Raw genomic sequence first — 21,287 nt, forward strand, 5'->3', positions numbered from 1 at the left:
CTGCTCGATGGCCAGCTGCACCTCGGGCGTGAGCTGCAGCACGGCTTCCAGCTCCTCCACGAACTCCAGTTCCTCCTCCTCCATCATTCCTGCACCCGGCCCCCTGCCGACCCCCGCCGCGGGCCCAACTCAGGCCTCCAGCCGCCACCCAGGCCCCAGCACAGCAACCCTCTCGCGGCAGCGATCTGGTGAGCCCGGCTCCGTCAGCCGCTCCGTCAGCCGCTCCGGCACTTCCGGGAGGCCGGGCACTTCCGGGACCGGGGAACTGTGGGATCACGGCGGACTGAGACTGGCGGCGTTCCTGTCACGTCCCGTGTCTCCCGGGCAACACTGTATCCCGGCGGCCCCGCGTGCCCTCCCCGCGTCCTTAGGATGGCGGCGCCTCTTCCCTCCCCAAGGCGCGCCCCCCACTGAGGACCCCGAGGTTGGGGCAGGGTCTGGCCTCCAGCAGGACGCCCGGATGAAAGTCAGCCCGGCGGCGTCGCGAACCAAGCCCACAGCCTCCGCGGGCGGCGCAGCGGCGACCCCTCAGCTCCCGGGGCCCCCTCGGTCAGTGGCAGCAGGTGTCCCTGGCCATGGGCGCGACGTGATCCCAGCTGGCAAGTGGCGGTGTCGCCAAGGACATTCGTAGGACGGGACAGTACCCACGCGATAGAAATTCCCCGTGCGCCGGGCTCTGCGCAGAAGCTTTTCGAGGTGACTGCAGCCTCCTTATGGGGAGAAACGTCTTTTTTTTTTTTTTTTTTTTTTTTTGAGACGGAGTCTTTTACTTATTGCCCAGGCTGGAGTGCAATGGCGCGATCTCGGCTCACTGCAACCTCCGCCTCCCGGGTTCAAGCAATTCTCCCGTCTCAGCCTCTCGAGTAGCTGGGATTACAGGCGCCTGCCACCACGCCCAGCTAATTTTTGTATTTTTAGTGGAGACGAGGTTTCACCATGTTGGCCAGGCTGGTCTCGAACTCCTGACCTCGTGATCCGCCCGCCTCGGCCTCCCAAAGTGCTGGGATGACAGGCGTGAGCTACTGCGCCCGGCCAGAAACGTTTTTTTAAAGCCAGATGACGCAGCGCCCTGGAGCTGGGGAGACGTTTACTGAGGCTGAATATCCGGGATCTAAGTCCTGAATAGTCCACCATTGATAAGCTGTGTGACCTGGAACAAATTACTACCCTGCGTGTATGTGGAGAAGATTAAACATTAACAGCGCGATGCAAATTCAAGCTGGTAATACAGGAAATAGTGGGGTGCCCAGCCCTTACCCCCACAAAGGAACAAATAAGCCAGATCACCGATCACCCTGTGGCGCCACCTTTCCTGCAGACACTGAAAACAAGGAGGGAACTGCAGCCCAAGGAGGACCCGCTCCACCAGGTGAACCGGGAAACTCCAGGAGGGACACGCGTTGGCCCCACTGAACTTTTTGTTGTTGTTATCAGAGTTGCTCAAAGTAAAAAATAGGAGCAGTATGATTTTTTCTTTTATTTCTAATTGACAAATAATAATTATATAAACAATGTAATTTCTAACAACAAAGGAATGCTAAAAAATATACATTGAAAAAAAGAAAAAAAAAGACAAAATAAAATATACATTGAACCTGGTGCGGTGGCACAGGCCTGCAGCCCCAGCTACTCAGGAGGCTGAGGCAGGGAATTATTGACTTTCTGAGACTGAATAGCAGGGGTCTAGATCTCATCCCACCACTGAGGATCGCTTGAGCCCAGGAGTTTGAGGCTGCAGTGAGCTATGATTTCTTTGCACCACTGCACTCCAGCCTGGGCCACAAGGGGAGACTCTGTCTCTTAAGTAAACATAGAATATTATTGATTCATAAAATCATGATTTTGAAAATTAATGACATGAAAATATGCACAATATATTTCAGAAAGCAAAATGTATAATTTCATTTAAAAAATGCATAGCATGGTCCCAGCTTTGTGTGTATTCTGTGCCAATAAAACTCACAGCAAGGAAATATTACTTTTCTGCACGTGACGAATGTACATCATTTGTACATTTTCCCAAATGTCTACAATGAGCCTGTAGTTCTTTCGTGCTCAGAAAATATGGATGCCTTTTCCTAAAAGGAAAAGGTAGCTATTTTGGACTTTTTTTTCCTTTAAAATATTAAGATATTTACATACAGTAAAATTTACTCTTGCAACTATGATGCGACGAGTTTTGATAAATGTGTATAAACGACTGGGTGTGGTGACTCACGCCTATAATCCCAGCACTTGGGGAGGCCAAGGCTGCCGGATCACTGGAGGTCAGGGGTTCGAGACCAGCCTGGCCAACATGGTAAAACCCGTCTCTATCTACTAAAAATACAAAACTTAGCTGGCCGTGGTGGCGCACAGAATCACTTGAACCCGAGAGGTGGAGGTTGCAGTGAGCCAAGATTGCGCCATTGCACTCCAGCCTGGGTGACAGGGCAAGACTCCATCTCCAAACAAACAAATAATAATAAAACAATAATAAAACAAAATAAATAAATGTATATAACCATGTAACTACTACCACAATCTAGTTATAGGACAATTTCATTACTCCCCCAAATTCCCTCTTGCTTCACCCCATCCACTGGCAACCACTGACTTGATTTCTGTTCCTATAGTTTTCGTTTTTGTTTTTTTGAGACGGAGTCTCGCTCTATCACCCAGGCTGGAGTGCAGTGGTGCAATCTCAGCTCACTGCAACCTCCGCCTCCTGGGTTCAAGCGATTCTCCTGCCTCAGCCTCCTGAGTAGCTGGGATGACAGGCGCCCGCCACCACACCTGGCTAATTTTTGTATTTTTAGTAGAGATGGAGTTTCATCATGTTGCCCAGGATGGTCTCAAACTCCTGACCTCAGGTGATCTGCCGGCATCAGGCTCCCAAAGTGCTGGGGTTACAGGCATGAGCCACCGCGCCTGGCCTGTCCCTATAGTTTTGATATTTCCAGAATATCATATAGATGGAATCATACAGTATGACACCTTTTCTGTCTGGCTGCTTTCATCTCTCATAAAGTATTTAAAATTCATCCATGTTGTTGTGTGTACCTGTGGTTCATGTCTTGTTGCTGGTGTTCCACTGCATGAACATGCCACAATTTGTTTATCTAGTCCCTGGTTGAAGGACATATGGGTTTTTCCAGTTTTGGGCAATTATGAATAAAGCTGCTATAAACATTCATGTACAGATTTCTGTGTGAACATAAGTTTTCATGTCACTTGGGTAAATATGTAGACGTGGGATTGCTGTGTTATATGATATGTCTGTGTTTAACTTTCTAAGAAACTGGTAAACTGTTTTCCAAAGTGGCTATATCACTTTCACATTGCTACCAGCAATGTATGAGAGTTCTGTTTGCTCACAGAGCTTATTTTTAATGATGATTATAAGAAGGAACATTTCCTAGCCCTTACTATATGACAGGCACCATTCGAAGCATGTTACATGCATTGTCTCTTTTAATTCACACAGCAATTCTGAGGTTGTTAGTTTTTATTACTATCCCCATCTAACAGATAGGAGATGAAGATCTAGTTAAAACAAGCAACAAAATAAAAACTTGCCTAAGGCCGTATACCTGTCTTCCTGCCGTTCATTAACCTATTCAATACATTTATTGAACACCTGTTCCTGTTGGTGACAGGTGCTCAGGCTGGGTGCCGGATATTCAGCAGTGAACAAAATAGACCACATGCCTGCCTCCACAGAGCTATTTCTATGTGTGAAAAGGGCATTTGTACAAATAAACATATAATTGTGATAAATCTGATAAAAGAGAAGTAAAGCACATGTTGAGAGACTATATGGTTAGAGTTCTGATTGGATTAGGGGTCAGGAAAGCCTTTTCTTTCTTTCTTTCTTTTTTTTTTGAGATGGAGTTTCGCTCTCGTTGCCCAGGCTGGAGTGCAATGGCGTGATCTCAGCTCACTGCAACCTCTGCCTCCAGGTTCAAGTGATTCTCCTGCCTCAGCCTCCTGAGTAGCTGGGATTACAGGCATGCGCCACCACACCCAGCTAATTTTTGTATTTTTAGTAGAGACGGGGTTTCTCCATGTTGGCCATGCTGGTCTTGAACTCCTGACCTCAGGTGATCCGCCTGCCTTGGCCTCCCTAACTGCTGGGATTATGGGTGTGAGCCATCATGCCCAGCCAGGAAAGGCTTTTCTGAGGAAGTGATTTTTAAGCTGAAGCAAAGGGTTGGAAGTGAGGATAACACATAGATAAAAGGAACAGAATGTGCAAAAGCCACGAGTATGAAGGCAGTCGGCCAGGGTGATGGAAGATTGAAAGCCAAGGGGAGAGTGATACACAAGGAAGCTGGAGAAATGGGCATTGCCAGATGGTGAAGGATCTGGAAGGTCTTCTTGAAGGAATGGGAAGCCTCTGACGGACTGTAAGCAGAGGAGAGGCATGACCAGGTTTACCATGCCTGCCAGCAGCCCTGGTCTCTCTGTTTTTTTGTTGTTTTTTTTTTCTTTGCCTCTGAGCTTCCCACATTGTTGTGGAGAATCATGAAACCAGGGTGACCATGTTCAGCACAAATTCCTGTTGTCTTATTTCCACTGATTCTGATTGTCCTTCTCAGCATCCATTGTCAGTTCTCAATGGCACTCCCCCATGACCCAAAACCTTTCCCTCCTCTGGAGCTCCCAACTCCATGATACCCCTTCTCCCTCTTTGCAGATAAGCTACTAATAATATAAGTTTGAGTTTAAGAGAGTTATGCAGTACAAAAAAGTAAAGGAAGTTAAAAGAGCAGAGAGATAGGTTGACACACTGGGTTTTGAAAATTTTCTTTAAGTAATAACAGACTAGATTGATTCATTTATGTTAAACAAAAGAAGGAAATACCTTTGACAGGAGGAGGAAATCTAGAAAGAGATTGTATACTTCTGACAGAAATAAAATGTGGAAGTTTATGGATATGAGAAATTTGGGTATGAAAATCAGGAGCACGTGATATTTTCACAAATGAGCTGGGCTCAAAAAAAACAACTTCCAGACTGGGCGCAGTGGCTCACGCCTGTTATCCCAGCACTCTGGGAGGCCGAGGCGGGTGGATCACCTGAGGTCGGGAGTTCGAGACCAGCCTGACCAACATGGACAAACCCTGTCTGTACTAAAAATACAAAATTAGTCTGGCGTGGTGGCGCATGCCTGTAATCCCAGCTACTCAAGAGGCTGAGGCAGGAGAATCGCTTGAACCCGGGAGGCGGAGGTTGCAGTGAGCCAAGACTGTGTCACTGCACTACAGCTAGGGCGACAAAGCAAGACTCCATCTCAATAAATAAATAAAAACATATATACGTACATACATACATAGAAAAAATTAGCTGGGTGTGGTGGTGGGCACCTGTAATCCCAGCTACTCAGGAGGCTGAGACAGGACAAGCTCTTGAACCTGGGAGGCGGAGGTTGCAGTGAGCCGAGATCGCACCTTTGCACTCCAGCCTGGGTGACACAGAAAGATTCTGTCTCAAAAACAAGACCCAACTTCCTGTTTGCTGTAGGGTAGGGGATAGTGATGACAAAGTTTCACAGAAAACATTTTTCTACCTTGAAATTTCACCGTCTGAGGCAGAAATTCAGTCTCTAATACTTTAAAAGTAAAAACAAAACCTTGGAGACTGTGGCCTTTAGTAGGCGATGGGGGAGGATGGATTGGAAGGGAGTATACAGTCGGCTGTGAGGGAGATGGGGAGGATGGATTGGAAGGGAGTATACAGTAGGCTGCGAGGGAGTTGGGGGAGGATGGATTGGAAAGGAGTATACAGTAGGCTGTGAGGGAGATGGGGAGGATGGATTGGGAGTATGCAGTAGGCTGTGTAGGAGATGGGGAGGATGGACTGGGAGTATACAGTCGGCTGTGAGGGAGATGGGGAAGATGGATTGGAAGGGAGTATACAGTAGGCTGTGAGGCAGATGGGGGAGGATGGATTGGAAGGGAGTATACAGTAGGCTGTGAGGGAGATGGGGGAAGATGGATTGGAAGGGAGTATACAGTAGGCTGTGAGGGAGATGGGGGAGGATGGATTGGAAGGGAGTATACAGTAGGCTGTGAGGGATATGGGGGAGGAGGGATTGGAAGGGAGTATACAGTAGGCTGTGAGGGAGATGGGGGAGGATGGATTGGGAGTATACAGTCGGCTGTGAGGGAGATGGGGAGGATGGATTGGGAGTATACAATAGGCTGTGTAGGAGATAGGGAGAATGGACTGGGAGTATACAGTAGGCTGTGTAGGAGATGGGGAGGATGGATTGGAAGGGAGTATACAGTAGGCTGTGAGGGAGTTGGGGGAGGATGGATTGGAAGGGAGTATACAGTAGGCTGTGAGGGAGATGGGGAGGATGGATTGGGAGTATACAGTAGGCTGTGAGGGAGATGGGGAGGATGGACTGGGAGTATGCAGTAGGCTGTGAGGGAGATGGGGAGGATGGACTGGGAGTATACAGTAGGCTGTGAGGGAGTTGGGGGAGGAGGGATTGGAAGGGAGTATACAGTAGGCTGTGAGGGATATGGGGAGGATGCATTGGAAGGGAGTATACAGTTGGCTGTGAGGGAGATGGGGAGGATGGATTGGAAGGGAGTATACAGTAGGCTGTGAGGGAGATGGGGAGGATGGATTGGAAGGGAGTATACAGTAGGCTGTGAGAGAGATGGGGAGGATGGATTGGAAGGGAGTATACAGTAGGCTGTGAGGGAGATGGGGAGGATGGATTGGAAGGGAGTATACAGTAGGCTGTGAGGGATATGGGGGAGGAGGGATTGAAAGGGAGTATACAGTAGGCTGTGAGAGAGATGGGGAGGATGGATTGGAAGGGAGTATACAGTAGGCTGTGAGGGAGATGGGGAGGATGGATTGGAAGGGAGTATACAGTAGGCTGTGAGGGATATGGGGGAGGAGGGATTGAAAGGGAGTATACAGTAGGCTGTGAGGGATATGGGTAGGATGGATTGGAAGGGAGTATACAGTCGGCTGTGAGGGAGATGGGGAGGATGGATTGGAAGGGAGTATACAGTAGGCTGTGAGGGAGATGGGGGAGGATGGATTGGAAGGGAGTATACAGTAGGCTGTGAGGGATATGGGGAGGATGCATTGGAAGGGAGTATACAGTTGGCTGTGAGGGAGATGGGGAGGATGGATTGGAAGGGAGTATACAGTAGGCTGTGAGGGAGATGGGGGAGGATGGATTGGAAGGGAGTATACAGTAGGCTGTGAGGGAGATGGGGAGGATGGATTGGGAGTATACAATAGGCTGTGTAGGAGATAGGGAGAATGGACTGGGAGTATACAGTAGGCTGTGTAGGAGATGGGGAGGATGGATTGGAAGGGAGTATACAGTAGGCTGTGAGGGAGTTGGGGGAGGATGGATTGGAAGGGAGTATACAGTAGGCTGTGTAGGAGATGGAGGATGGATTGGAAGGGAGTATACAGTAGGCTGTGAGGGAGATGGAGGATGGATTGGGAGTATACAGTAGGCTGTGTAGGAGATGGGGAGGATGGATTGGAAGGCAGTATACAGTAGGCTGTGAGGCAGATGGGGAGGATGGATTGGGAGTATACAGTAGGCTGTGTAGGAGATGGGGAGGATGGACTGGGAGTATACAGTAGGCTGTGTAGGAGATGGGGAGGATGGATTGGAAGGGAGTATACAGTAGGCTGTGAGGGATATGGGGGAGGAGGGATTGGAAGGGAGTATACAGTAGGCTGTGAGGGAGATGGGGAGGATGGATTGGGAGTATACAGTAGGCTGTGTAGGAGATGGGGAGGATGGATTGGAAGGGAGTATACAGTAGGCTGTCAGGGAGTTGGGGGAGGATGGATTGGAAGGGAGTATACAGTAGGCTGTGAGGGAGATGGGGAGGATGGATTGGGAGTATACAGTAGGCTGTGTTGGAGATGGGGAGGATGGACTGGGAGTATACAGTAGGCTGTGTAGGAGATGGGGAGGATGGACTGGGAGTATACAGTAGGCTGTGTAGGAGATGGGGAGGATGGATTGGAAGGGAGTATACAGTAGGCTCTCAGGGAGTTGGCGGAGGATGGATTGGAAGGGAGTATACAGTAGGCTGTGTAGGAGATGGGGAGGATGGACTGGGAGTATACAGTAGGCTGTGTGGGAGATGGGGAGGATGGATTGGAAGTGAGCATACAGTAGGCTGTGAGGGAGATAGGGAGGATGGATTGGAGGGGAGTATACAGTAGGCTGTGTGGGAGATGGGGAGGATGGATTGGAAGGGAGTATACAGTAGGCTGTGAGGGAGATAGGATGGATTGGGAGTATACAGTAGGCTGTGTGGGAGATGGGGAGGATGGATTGGAAGGGAGTATACAGTAGGCTGTGAGGGAGATAGGATGGATTGGGAGTATACAGTAGGCTGTGTGGGAGATGGGGAGGATGGATTGGAAGGGAGTATACAGTAGGCTGTGAGGGAGATAGGGAGGATGGATTGGAGGGGAGTATACAGTAGGCTGTGTGGGAGATGGGGAGGATGGATTGGAAGGGAGTATACAGTAGGCTGTGAGGGAGATAGGATGGATTGGGAGTATACAGTAGGCTGTGTGGGAGATGGGGAGGATGGATTGGAAGGGAGTATACAGTAGGCTGTGAGGGAGATAGGGAGGATGGATTGGAGGGGAGTATACAGTAGGCTGTGTGGGAGATGGGGAGGATGGATTGGAAGGGAGTATACAGTAGGCTGTGAGGGAGATAGGATGGATTGGGAGTATACAGTAGGCTGTGTGGGAGATGGGGAGGATGGATTGGAAGGGAGCATGCAGTAGGCTGTGAGGGAGATAGGGAGGATGGATTGGAGGGCAGTATACAGTAGGCTGTGTGGGATATGGGAAGGATGGATTGGAAGGGAGTATACAGTAGGCTGTGAGGGAGTTGTGTGGCACCCCTTGAGGAAACACCAGAGTAAGATGGAAACATAACACCAAACCTCACATGAGGAGTTTTCATAACGTTTCCCACCTTGCCAAAAAATGCTTTACGTATACCGTCTAGAAATAGAAATTTTAAAACAGCCTTTGTTAATGAAATTCAGTGAGATCTCTAAATTTCATGTGTCTCTGTCAATGTAGTGCTAATAACTCTGTGAAAAGGAATCTCAAATATCCTGTTATAGTTGCAACCTTGTTGTCAGAGCGCAGAGGTAACTGCACTGTCATATACTGAGTAGACACTGTGCAAAGTATGTTCTTTCATAAGATCAAGACAGTATCTTTCCACATAAGCTTCCCTCTCTGTAAGGACCTTCTCCAAAATAGCTGAGCCTTCTGTGAAACTGCTTGTGAAAAAAGAATTGCAGGACGTCTGAATTACCTGGTCCATGCCCACTAAATGCCAGTCACGTAGCACCTTTCCTCAACATTGACAGAGCAACAATACCTCCCACACATTTCCAAAATACCCCCAGGCTTCCCAAGCAATCACCTTTAGATCCTATCATCACTCTGGGTGGCACAAGGTCCCAGGCCAACTTGTAGTGGAGGAATAGGGTTTAATTTCCACTTGAAATCGGCTCAAAATGTTCTCTTGGTGCTTCTTTATGGACTGTTTCTAGTACGTGGCTTTTCACGATGACTGGTTCTTTCACTGTCCTTGATTCCTGAATTTCCTGAATCTGCTGGAGCCTGGCATTTGTTCTTGATTGACATTCAGATGGTTCTGAGCCCTCCCTGTATCCTGGACACCAGTTTTGTTTGGGTTGGTACTCTGGTTCTCTGCATGCCCATTCTTGCTAAGCCGGTCATGATTTCCAGCTAGTTTCAGCAGCTCCCCTGTTCCCACGGCCATTTACACATGCTATCTCCCAAAGGCTTTTAAAATGAAAACCTTTTCCATTGGCTACATTGGGTTCATATTAAAGCAATCCTTTCCCTTACTCAAGGAAGTAATAATTATATAGGCCAAATTAATAAACCCTCTTGTGCAAGTTTTATATATGCCAACAACTATAAAAACACTTTTTACAAAACTGACATTAACTAGTACAATCATTATAATGTAGCTAACATTAATTCATCGCATCTAAAACCCTTAAGCATCTTCCATAACCTGTTTTTTTGACTCCACTTCTTCCTGCATTCCCAGAGTTGGATCTTCAGCTGCCACGCTTCTTCCTCGTGTACAACAGTAGCTCTTAATCTGTTTTGAGTCTGGACCCCTTGGAGGAGCTGTAGAACTCTACATAGATCCTTTCCCTGGAAAAATACACATTTGCTTAGCATTTTGCATGCAGTTTTAATGAAGGATGTTTCATGGAACATACATATATATAATATATAATATGTACATATACATATATACATATATATACATTTTTTTTTTTGAGACAGAGTCTTGCTCTGTCACCCAGGCTGGAGTGCAGTGGCGCGATCTCGGCGCACTGCAAGCTCTGCCTCCCGGGTTCACGCCATTCTCCTGCCTCAGCCTCCCCAGTAGCTGGGACTACAGGTGCCCGCCACCATGCCCAGCTAATTTTTTGTATTTTTAGTAGAGATGGGGTTTCACCGTGTTAGCCAGGATGGTCTCGATCTCCTGACCTCGTGATCCACCCACCTCGGCCTCCCAAAGTGCTGGGATTACAGGTGTGAGCCACTGTGCCAGGCCGTTTCATGGATTATTTATTTATTTATTTATTTAGAGACAGAGTCTCGCTCTTTCGCCCAGGCTGGAGTGCAGTGGCGCGATCTCGGCTCACTGCAAGCCATGGAATACTTTTCAATGTTTTTTTTTTTAGCCCACGCTTCTCTCTGCTAAACCTAAAAATGTTGTGAATAAACCTCCTACACGCAGTATTTTGACAAGAGGTATGATCTTCATCACCGTAATTTGGCAATCACTGATATGTAAATTACATTCTCCCTTCACCAGCCCAGAATATTTTGCTCAGCTAACCTTATTTTAGCTTTCCTTCAGGAAATCAGTAGACAGTTTATATTTCCTGGGGCCGGGCGCACTGGCTCACGCCTGTAATCCCAGCACTTTGGGAGGCTGAGGCGGGTGGATCACGAGGTCAGGAGTTCGAGACCATCCTGGCCAACATGGTGAAACCCCGTAAAAACAAAAAACAAACAAAAAAATACAAAAATTAGCCGGGTGTGGTGGCATGCGCCTGTAATCCCAGCTACTTGGGAGGCTGAGGCAGGAGAATCGCTCGAACCCGGGAGGCGGAGGTTGCAGTGAGCCGAGATCGTGCCACTGCACTCCAGCCTGGGCAACAGAGCAAGACTCCATCTCAAAAAAAAAAAGAAGAAAGTTTATATTTCCTAAATATATGTTGTTCAACGCCAGGTGTGATGGCTTATTGGGAGGCTGAGGCGGCGAAAGGATCACCTGAACCCAGGAGTTCAAGACAAGCCTGGGAAACAGAAGGAAACCTCCTCTCTACCAAAAATAATAATAATAATAAACAGGTGTGGTGGCAGCATCTGTAGTCCTAGCTGCTTGGGAGGCTGAGACGGGAGGATCCCTTAAGCCCAGGAATTTGAGGCTGCAGCGACCCATGATCATGTCAGTGCACTCCAGCCTGGGTGACAAAGCAAGATCTTGTCCCTAAAATATATTTAAGCTCCTGGTCGGACACGATGGCTCACGCCCGTAATCCCAGCACTTTGGGAGGCTGAGACGGGTGACTCACCTGAGGTCAGGAGTTCGAGACCAGCCTGACCAACAAGGTGAAACCCCGTCTCTACTAAAACTACAAAAAATTAGCTGCATGTGGTGGCACATGTCTGTAATCCCAGCTACTCAGGAGGCTTGTCTATATGTTGGTCTGCTTCTCCTTTTTTTTTTTTTTTTTTTAAATACAGGGTCTCACTTAGCCATCCAGGCTGGAGTGCAGTGGTACAATCATAGCTCACTGCAACCTTGACCCCCTAGGCTCCTAAGTAGCTGGGACTACAGGTGCACACCACCACACCCGGCTATATTTCTCCTTTTAATGGCTACAGAGTATTCCATAGTTGGAACATACTGTAAATTACTTATTCTATTCCTTTTTTTTAATTTTTATTTTTTGAGACAGAGTCTCACTCTGTCACCCAGACTGGAGTGCAATGGTGCTATCTCGGCTCACTGCAACCTCCACCTCCCAGGTTCAAGCGATTCTCCTGCCTCAGCTTCCTGAGTAGCTGGGATTACAGGTGCGTGCCATCACACCTGGCTAATTTTTGTATTTTTAGTAGAGTTGGGGTTTCGCCATGTTGGCCAGGCTGGTCTCGAACTCCTGACGTCAAGTGATCCGCCCGCCTCGGCCTCCCAAAGTGCTGGGATTACAGGTGTGAGCCGCCACACCCAGACTTATTTATTCTATTCCTAAATATTTGGGTTGTTTCTAATTTTTTGCTATTATAAACAATACTATATATATATACATTTTTTGAGATGGAGTCTCATTCTGTTGCCCAGGCTGGAGTGCAGTGGCACAGTCTCAGCTCACTGCAACCTCCACCTCTGGGTTCAAGCGATTCTCCTGCCTCAGACTCCCGAGTAGCTGGGATTACAGGCGCACAGCACCACACCCAGCTAATTTTTGTATCCCAAAGTGCTAGGATTACAGGCGTGAGCCACTGCGCCTGGCCTAATACTGTATTATTTTAATTCTACCAGCACTGTAAAAAAGTGCTTTCGTCCTTGTATACTTAGGCACACTGGATATTTTCAGTCTTTTCAGGATTCACTGATAAAGTTGTGTGTGTGTGTGTGTTATTTTGAAAGACAGGGTCTCGCTCTGTCACCCAGGCCAGAGTGCAATGGCAGGATCATGGCTCACTGAAGCCTCAAACTCCTGGGCTCAAGGGATCCTCCCACCTCTGCTTCCCATGTAGCTGGGAATGCAGGCACATGCTACCACACGTGGATAATTTTTAAATGTTTTTGTAGAGGGTCCTGTTACGCTGCCCAGGCTGGTCTCGAATTCCTGGTCTCAAGTGATCCTCGTGCCTCACCTCCCAAAGCACTGGGATTACAGGCATTGTGCTCAGCCTACTTATAAAGTTTTCAATGGGCCTTTTTATATTTCTTCTGTGTATTTCTAGTTTGTATCATTTGAAAAATTCTTTTGGATCATTTCTTTTTCTTTTTTTTTTTTTTTTTTTTTTGAGACGGAGTCTCTCTCTGTCCCCCAGGCTGGAGTACAGTGGCGCGATCTCGGCTCAATGCAAGCTCCACCTCCCGGGTTCACACCATTCTCCCGCCTCAGCCTCCCGAGTAGCTGAGACTACAGGTGCCCGCTACCTCGCCCAGCTAATTTTTTTGTATTTTTAGTAGAGACAGGGTTTCACCATGTTAGCCAGGCGTCTCCATCTCCTGACCTCGTCCACCTGCCTCGGCCTCCCAAAGTGCTGGGATTACAGGCATGAGCCACCGCATCTGGCCTATTTTTCTTAGTAATTTGTAAGATCTCTGACTATTCCGGATACTAACCCTTACTCTGATATATGCTACAAACACATTCTGTTACTTCACTTCTAACTTTATTTTTTCCAAATAGAAGGCTAATCATTTCTGTGGTTTTCCTCGTCCTTCTTTTCCTCACAAGTGTGACATGCTTGCCACAGACAAAATTTAGTAGGTCTGAAGCCCAGCATGGTGGCTCATGCCTGTAATCCCAGCACTTGGGGAGGCAAGGTGGCGAGGAGTTTGAGACCAGCCTGGGCAACAGAGTAAGGCACGCACCCCCACCTTTGTTCTTCTGACACAGTGTCTCAGTCTGCCACTCAGGCTGGAGTCACAGCTCACTACAGGCTCAACCTGAGGTGATCTCCCACCTCAGCCTCCTAAGTGCCTGGGGCTACAGGCACTCACCATCACACCCAGCTCTTTTTTTTTTTTTTTTTTTTTTTTTTTTTTGTAGAGACGGGATTTCACCATGTTGCCCAGGCTGGTCTGGAACTCCTGGCCTCAAGCAATCTGCCCACCTTGGCCTCCCAAGGTGCTGGATTTACAGGAGTGAGCCACTGTGCCCGGCCCTTAAATATTTTTTAAACCTGAGTTTAGAAACGTTTGCTTTTAGATAGGTGTGACTATCTGCAAACAAGCCAGATTTTGCATTTATAGCAAAAGAAACGTGTATGTGAAAGTGCTTTGAAAAATACACAGCAATACATAAAAGCAGCACTCCATCATCAGCTCCTTGTGTAAATTATGGTTTTTACCGGCAGGAATCAGAGCAGAGTCTCCCGTGTAGCATGCAGCTGCGGTCGCTGTTTGTAGAAACCATGTGTTTGGGGTGTGGCTGTGCTTCTTGGCCTCACAGTTTACTCTTGCAAAGAATCTAAGATAAAACCAAGGAAGCTGCCATCCGGAGTCGGGCTAAGGCCACCTAGGGAATCTGTAATCCAGCAAGTGCTTGTTGAGAAGTTTAACAGCAGGGAGTTATGCCTTGGGGATCCAGTATAAAGAACAAGAATCCCTTGCCTGTGCGGAGCACACAGTTTAACGTTTTGAAAATATGATCTCATTTAATTCTCCCAGCCATCCTGGAGGGTAGAGGGAGGAACGGCCATTTTACTGGGGAAGGAGGCAAAGTGTTTTCTCCAGGTCACACAGCTTCCGGGTGGTGGAGCGTGGACTGGAACTCAGGTTCTCGGATCCCAACTCCAGTGCGCTATGCTATGGCTGCCTCCCAGGCAGACAGCCCCTACCGTCAGGGGCATGTGGTCTGCTAGAGAAACGCACACACACCTGTCAGGGCAGGGCTAAACTGATCAGGCAAAGTGAAGGAGAAATAAGAGCAGGGTGATTGACTTCTTTCTGGCCAAACTCAAAGTCCTAAGAGCAAGTCACCACATTCTCTGAACCGTATTTCTTCAGTCACAGTGTGGCTTTTGTTGCTGCTTTTGTTGCCAAAGGGAATGAAGTTCTGCAGAAGGCTGTTGCTCTCCTCTTTGGACGCCTCCTTCCTTCCTTTCCATGTCTGACCTTTTCCTTGTGTTCCGTTGTTGTGCCAATCTTTAGATCTTCATCTCTATGTCTTTTTTTTTTTCGAGATGGAGTTTTGCTCAGTCGCCCAGGCTGGAGTGCAGTGGCGCGGTCTCGGCTCACTGCAACCTCCCCCTCCCGGGTTCACGCCATTCTCCTGCCTCAGCCTCCCGAGTAGCTGGGACTACAGGTGCCCGCCACCACGCCCGGCTAATTTTTTGTATTTTTTTAAGTAGAGACGGGGTTTCACCGTGTTAGCCAGGATGGTCTCGATCTCTTGACCTTCTGATCCACCCGCCTCGGCCTCCCAAAAGTGCTGGGATTACAGGCGTGAGCCACCGCGCCTGGCCCTTCATCTCTATGTCTATCTTCCGGTATCGAAGAGTGTATACTGGCGTGTTGTGTGTGTGTGTGTGTGTGTGTGTGTGTGTGTGTGTGTGTGTGTGTGTGTGTGTGTGTGTGTAGACAGGATCTCACTCTGTCGCCCAGGTTGGAGTACAGTGCTATGATTATGGCTCACTGCAGCCTCAACCTCCCAGGCTCAAGCAATCTTCCCACTTCAGCCTCCCGAGTAGCCGGGACTACAGCCGCGTGCCACCACACCCGGCTAATTTGTGCATTTTTTTGTTTTACCATGTTGCCCAGGCTGGTCTCTAACTCTCGGGCTTGAGTAATCCTCCGGCCTCAGCCTCCTAAAGTGCTGGGATAATAGGCAGGATCCAACTCCTGGGCTCAAGTGATCCTCCCGCCTCGGCCTCCTAAAGTGCTGGGATAATAGGCAGGAGCCAACTCCTGGGCTCAAGTGATCCTCCCGCCTCGGCCTCCTAAAGTGCTGGGATAATAGGCAGGAGCCACCGTACCCACCCCCTGTGCTGTATCTTTCTATGTCTCTTCCTATTTCTTCATTTCTCCTTTTGTCCTTCCTGTACTCTCTCTGCTTCAATGGTCCCTGCTGTGGAAATGAAGTACGGTTCTACACAAACAACTTTTATCTCAGAACAGATGTCCACCTTCTCTGTTAGGGTATTTATTTATTTATCTGAGACAGCTTCTTGCTCTCTCGCCCAGACTGCAGTGCAGTGGCACAATCTGGGATCACTGAAACCTCTGCCTCCCAGGCTCAAGCAATCCTCCCATCTCGGCCTCCTGCGTAACTGGGACTACAGTTACTGGGGTGGGTTCCACCCAACTGGCTTTTTTTTTTTTTTGGAGAGACACCGTTTTGCCATGTTGTCCAGGCGGGTCTCCAACGCCTGGGCTCAACTGATCCACCCACCCTGGACGGATCCCAAAGTGCTGGGATTACCGTTGTGAGCCACTATGTCCAGCCTGTGTTAGGACTTTTAAAGTGGATGAGCGGACAGAGAACCCTAAGTTCCCTTTTGGTTCTGGAGCTCACTATGTGGAGGCGCTTCATGTATGATCTCACTTCTTTCTCATGTAAATGATTTTCCCAGATAGGAGGAAAAGGCCCTTGATCAAGGGTAGTTGCCCGCACATCACATATCTTAATGGCATTCACTTGAGAACTCACAAAGTATTTTACAAGTAAATACGGTATTTTCCATTTAAGGCTGAAGAAACCAGGAAGCAGATATGGGGAGAGTCCCTGTGTCCTACTCCCTAATGATAGCGAGTGGGGTCCAGAGCAATGGGGGAGAGGAGATGGAAAGGCAGGTCCACATGCTTTCATGCTGTGTCCCACTCCCTAATGATAGCGAGTGGCGTCCAGAGCAATGGGGGAGAGGAGATGGAAAGGCAGGTCCACATGCTTTCATGCTGTGTCCCACTCCCTAATGACAGCGAGTGGGGTCCAGAGCAATGGGGGAGAGGAGATGGAAAGGCAGGTCCACATGCTTTCATGCTGTGTCCCACTCCCTAATGACAGCGAGTGGGGTCCAGAGCAATGGGGGAGAGGAGATGGAAAGGCAGGCTCACAGGCTTTCATGGCAGAATAAACCCCTCCGTAGCCCTTTAGAATGCGGAGCTTTATAAATTCTCTGTTCAAGGGGGCGACAGTCTACATTTGGTAAGTGAGTTTTATGTTGGCATTAAGTAGCCCAAACTTCACTCTGGAAACCCACACAAGCAGCGTAATGACAAACTGGTGAAACCCCAGCCCCACAGCATGGAGTAGTGGAAATGACCCTGGAACACGAATCCACAGGTTCTAACCTGAGCCTTGTCCCTTCACAGGGTGGCGAGTCAGCGGTCCACCCTGCACTTCGCTTTCTTCATGGGTAACATGGAAATAACAGGTTTAGCCGACCTTACTGGGTTATTTCGAGACCCAGGGAAGATAATACATGTGAAAGTGCTTTGAAAATTTGTAAAGTTACATATAAACATAGAATAGTGTTCATGGCAGCATCAGAGCCCATAAATTCACCATACAAATTTATGAGTGAATAATTAGTAACAGTATTCATCAGAAACTATATTGTGAAAAATTATTATTCCCTCCTTGCTTATCAGGCTTGAAGGCAGTATAGTCATCTGGCACATGGAACTGAAGGCAGAAAGTACTGAGTTTGAATCCCAGCTCACCACCAGCAGTGTGACCTGGGGCAATTTTTAAATTGCTCTGGTCTGAGTCTCATTTTGCTGATACATATACACACACACAGTGAGAATAACATTTGTTGTGAGGATTTAATGAGACAATGTATACAAAACGTCTGACATAGGTCCCAGCAAATAGTAAGTACTCAACAGGCATGAGCTTCGGAAAGTATGAAACAGGTATTGCACCCTTGGAATGTGCCAGCCTCACTTGGGGAACAAAATGAAAAGACACAGTCCTTGTTTCTAGGACCTAACAGTCTGGTGGAGAAACATACAAATAAGAAAACAACAGGCTCGTTACCCAAACGCAAAGGCAGACCTGGAAACCTTCTTAGAGAAGGAAACAGCTGATTCAAGACTTTTGAAGGATGAGAAGTTTGTGTAAACCAGGCTCCGTGTTTTTCATTTGGCCTTATCATTTGCCGACAGGAGTTTGATCGCTTGAAAAGCTAAGGTTCATGTTTCTGCTTGTTAGCTTTATGGTGATTCAACATAAACAGTCTGGTGACCTCACTGAGCATGGTGTTGAAACTGATTTTACTTGCCATTTTCTTTTTTCCTTTTTTTTTTTTTTTTTTTTTTAATTTGAGACAGAGTCTTGCTCTGTCGCCCAGGCTGGAGTGCAGTGGCACGATCTTGGCTCACTGCAACCTTTGCCTCCCGGGTTCACGCCATTCTCCTGCCTCAGCCTCCCGAGTAGCTGGGACTACAAGCGCCCACCACCACGCCCGGCTAATTTTCTGTATTTTTACTAGAGATGGGGATTCACCATGTTAGCCAGGATGGTCTCGATCTTCTGACCTCGTGATCCGCCCGCCTTGGCCTCCCAAAGTGCTGGGATGACAAGCGTGAGTCACTGCGCCCGGCCTTTACTTGCTATTTTCTATACATGAAACATCTGTTGTTTTGTTTTCAATTCATAAAGATGCCTTACAACTTCTTGTGTAGGGGGAGACTGGTTCCCACCACTTAAAAGTGCCAGCATACTCAGTCCCAAGTTGCTGCTCCCTTTAAGGAGGGAAGGCAGGGAGGACTTGTAACCACCTGTCACTCTCTGGAAACGCTGGCGCTGGGGGTCACTGTGATAAATGCTTAGGAGAGAGACAGTGGACTGCACCGAGTCGTTTTCCTGCAGAGAATGGAGAGTTCACAGGTGGCTGGTTTTGTCCACAAGCAAATGTGAAAATACAGAGAGCGTCGCATTTGTCAGATACCTTGGGACCAACTTGAAGTGGCTTTCTCCTTTCACTGAGTATGTCAGCAGTGAATTTGGGAGTTAGAGATGTTGCCCTAAGTGGATGAAGTTTGAGGCTTTTCTTGAGGCTGTCTGCCACCTTCCTGTTGGCTAAGTCCCTTTTCTTAACCACATATAAGAAGATGTTAGAGGCTACATTCATTCCAAAAGGTCACAGCCTAGTAACTGATACTACCATTGAAGGAAAACTACCTTTTAAACCTGAGAAACATCTTCAGACTCCATCATGAATGAATCCAAATTGAAAAAAAACAAAAGCTGTGCTCACTCTACACCAGTTCCTACATCACTAACTGCCATGTTAAAGTAATCTAACTGGCATCTAGCAGAAATCATCTGCCACTTTGTAAAAGTCATAGACTCATAAGAATCTAGAGCTGGAAGACCGTTAAAGAGCTAGTGACCCAGCCTCCCTCTCATTTCATAGACCAGCAAATCGTGGCCCAGAGAGCCGCGCCCAGCTGTTCCGAAGTCCTCATATGGGATTTTGGTCAGCATTTTGCGTGACGGTGATCAGAGGAGACCCGTCATACCTTTCATTTGTAGTAACATAAATGAACTGTATTTCCCACCCCTTACATTTGTTAGCTGAGGAAGACACAGACCAAAGCAAAATAAAGCTAGAAGTTCCTAAAGGACAGAAGCCAATGATACTGAAATTACTGTCTTCATCCATGTGATTGGTGCCTGGCACAAATGAAATGTATTCCAATTCATTCAAGTTTAGACGCCTGTCCCGGTAACTTTTTTTTTTTTTTTTTTTTTTTTTTGAGACAGAGTCCGGCTCTGTGGCCCAGGCTGGAGTGCAGTGGCGCGATCTCGGCTCACTGCAAGTCCGCCTCCCGGGTTCAAGCGATTCTCCTGCCTCAGCCTCCAGAGTAGCTGGGATGACAGGCGCCCACCACCACGCCTGGCTAATTTTGTATTTTTAGTAGAGACGGGGTTTCACCATGTTGGTCAGGCTGGTCTCGAACTCCTGACGTCAAGTGATCCGCCCGCCTCGGCCTCCTCAAGTGCTGGGGTTACAGGCGCGCCCGACCCCGATACTTTTAAATAATGACACGTTGTGAACACCACCACAGTCGCGAAGCCTCTGGATGGTGTCTCCGGATAGATCCAAAGCCGAGAGGCAGTAGAAGCCCGCAGCCCCCGCAGTCCGCCTCCCGGTGCGGGTGGAGAGGGGCTGCTGGCGGCCCCGGGCCCCTCATTGCTTTCCGAGAGCAGCCGCCGGCGGGACCGGGAAAGGCATCTCGGCGGTGCGGGGCGAGGCCGCACCATCCAGACTCCCGCCGAGAAGCACCGGGGCTTGGTGGGCGAGGCCCGGCGAACCCAGGCCCACAGGCCCCGTTCCCTCCCCGCACGCCGCGCCCACCCGGGCGGGGGTTCCTACCTGTGGCTTCCTCGGCCCCGCGCCCGCCCCGCGCCCAGCCCAGCCCCGCGCCCGCGGCCGGCGAGAAGAGCAGCTCGGGGAGGGGCGCGTCCGCTGACGGAACAGAAGCCGGGAGGGAGCGGCGGACTCGGAACTCGCGCGCGCCCCGGTCCCCGCCTCCGCCTCCGCCCACGCGCCCGCCGGGGACGCCGGGGAACCCTCGGGGCCCAGGGACCGCGAGAGACCCCGCCCCGCCCTATCGCGGCCGCCGGGCCTGGTCACGCGCAGAGGGGTCGGGCCAGCGCCGGGCGGAGGCGGGACGGGGACGGGCACGGGGCGGAGGCGGGACGGGGACGGGGACGGGCACGGGGCGGAGGCGGAGGGTTGGAATCGCGCGGCCCAGCCGAACCCAGCCACGCGGCGCCAGCGAGGCGGCCGGACCCGCAGCCCCGATGCTGCTGACGCTGGCCTGGGGCGCGCTCTTCTTCCCGGGGCTCTTCGCGCTCTGCACCTGGGCGCTGCGCCGCTCCCAGCCCGGATGGAGCCGCACCGACCGCGTGATGATCAGCACCAGGTACCGGCGCCGCCGAGACGCCCCCCGGGGCCCGGGGCGGAAAAGGGGGGGCGGCGGGAAGCCGGGGGGCTGCTCCCTGCGCGTCCCGGCGGCCCGAGTTCCCGAAGCCCCTCCGCGTCCTCCCCTGGCGGGAGCGGGGCCGGGGCCGGGGCGGGAAAAAGGCCGAGGAGTCTGCGGAGCCCGCTCCCCACATCTGCCGGCGGCCGAAGGGCTGGGCTGGGCTCTCCGCGGTCCTCGGACGGGACCGAGCGCGCTGTTTTCCTCCCCGCCCGCGCTAGGCTGGTTTCCTCAGTGCACGCCGCGCTGGCCACCGGCTCGGGGATCGTCATCGTTCGCTCCTGCGACGACGTGATCACCGGCAGGTAAGAGCCCGGGCCGGGGGCTCGTTGCAAATGTCACATTTCAGTAGCTCGCGGGCTCCGGCTCTTTCTCAGCACGCGCGCTTAGATAGCTGACTAATGGGAAAAGCTGGCGCCACAATGGGCTCCTTCTTCCTCTCCGGAGTCTTCGAGCTCCCCCAGCGTAGGAGAAAGTCCGCGGAAACGAGGGAGGACGACGGAGTCGGAGTCTGATTTCAGGCGGTGTGAGCCAGGGA

At 49.7% G+C, this 21,287-nt stretch overlaps 3 protein-coding genes across 7 annotated transcripts in view; 1 reads left to right on the forward strand and 2 right to left on the reverse strand.

Moving 5' to 3' along the window:
* VPS53 (VPS53 subunit of GARP complex) overlaps positions 1-242 on the reverse strand; it is a 182,179-nt gene extending 181,937 nt beyond the window's left edge. For 2 of the 3 annotated variants that reach the window (XM_063655698.1, XM_063655697.1), the window contains exon 1: positions 1-241. In XM_063655698.1, the coding sequence (XP_063511768.1) occupies positions 1-87 (87 nt within the window). In that variant the 5' untranslated portion in view covers positions 88-241. The other variant, XM_063655700.1, reaches the window with a different exon arrangement.
* On the reverse strand, positions 130-20,262 carry LOC134738701 (mucin-2-like). Its single transcript, XM_063656037.1, has 4 exons — positions 20,140-20,262; positions 7,699-10,206; positions 1,288-1,321; positions 130-265 (listed from the first exon to the last, which is right to left on the reverse strand). The coding sequence occupies exons 2-4, from the start codon at positions 8,960-8,962 to the stop codon at positions 130-132; spliced, it is 1,434 nt and encodes a 477-aa protein (XP_063512107.1). The 5' UTR covers positions 8,963-10,206; positions 20,140-20,262.
* The window catches only part of TLCD3A (TLC domain containing 3A), a 12,564-nt gene continuing 9,324 nt past the window's right edge, over positions 18,048-21,287 (forward strand). For 2 of the 3 annotated variants that reach the window (XM_054459699.2, XM_054459701.2), the window contains exons 1-2: positions 18,048-20,692; positions 20,971-21,054. In XM_054459699.2, the coding sequence (XP_054315674.2) occupies positions 19,806-20,692; positions 20,971-21,054 (971 nt within the window). In that variant the 5' untranslated portion in view covers positions 18,048-19,805. The remainder of the gene's footprint in view (positions 20,693-20,970; positions 21,055-21,287) is intronic. The other variant, XM_054459700.2, reaches the window with a different exon arrangement.

The sequence above is a fragment of the Pongo pygmaeus genome, chromosome 19 (assembly GCF_028885625.2).
Source record: "Pongo pygmaeus isolate AG05252 chromosome 19, NHGRI_mPonPyg2-v2.0_pri, whole genome shotgun sequence".
Taxonomy (NCBI): domain Eukaryota; kingdom Metazoa; phylum Chordata; class Mammalia; order Primates; family Hominidae; genus Pongo; species Pongo pygmaeus.

Coding starts and splice junctions, on each gene's coding strand:
- LOC134738701 (XM_063656037.1), bottom strand. CDS start 8,962: ATGAAAACTCCTCATGTGAGGTTTGGTGTTATGTTTCCATCTTACTCT. Junction 1,322..7,698: donor CATCTCCCTCACAGCCTACT/GTATACTCCCTT, acceptor CCTTGTTTTCAG/TGTCTGCAGGAAAGGTGGCG. Junction 266..1,287: donor GTGGCGCCACAGGGTGATCG/GTGATCTGGCTT, acceptor GTGATCCCACAG/TTCCCCGGTCCCGGAAGTGC.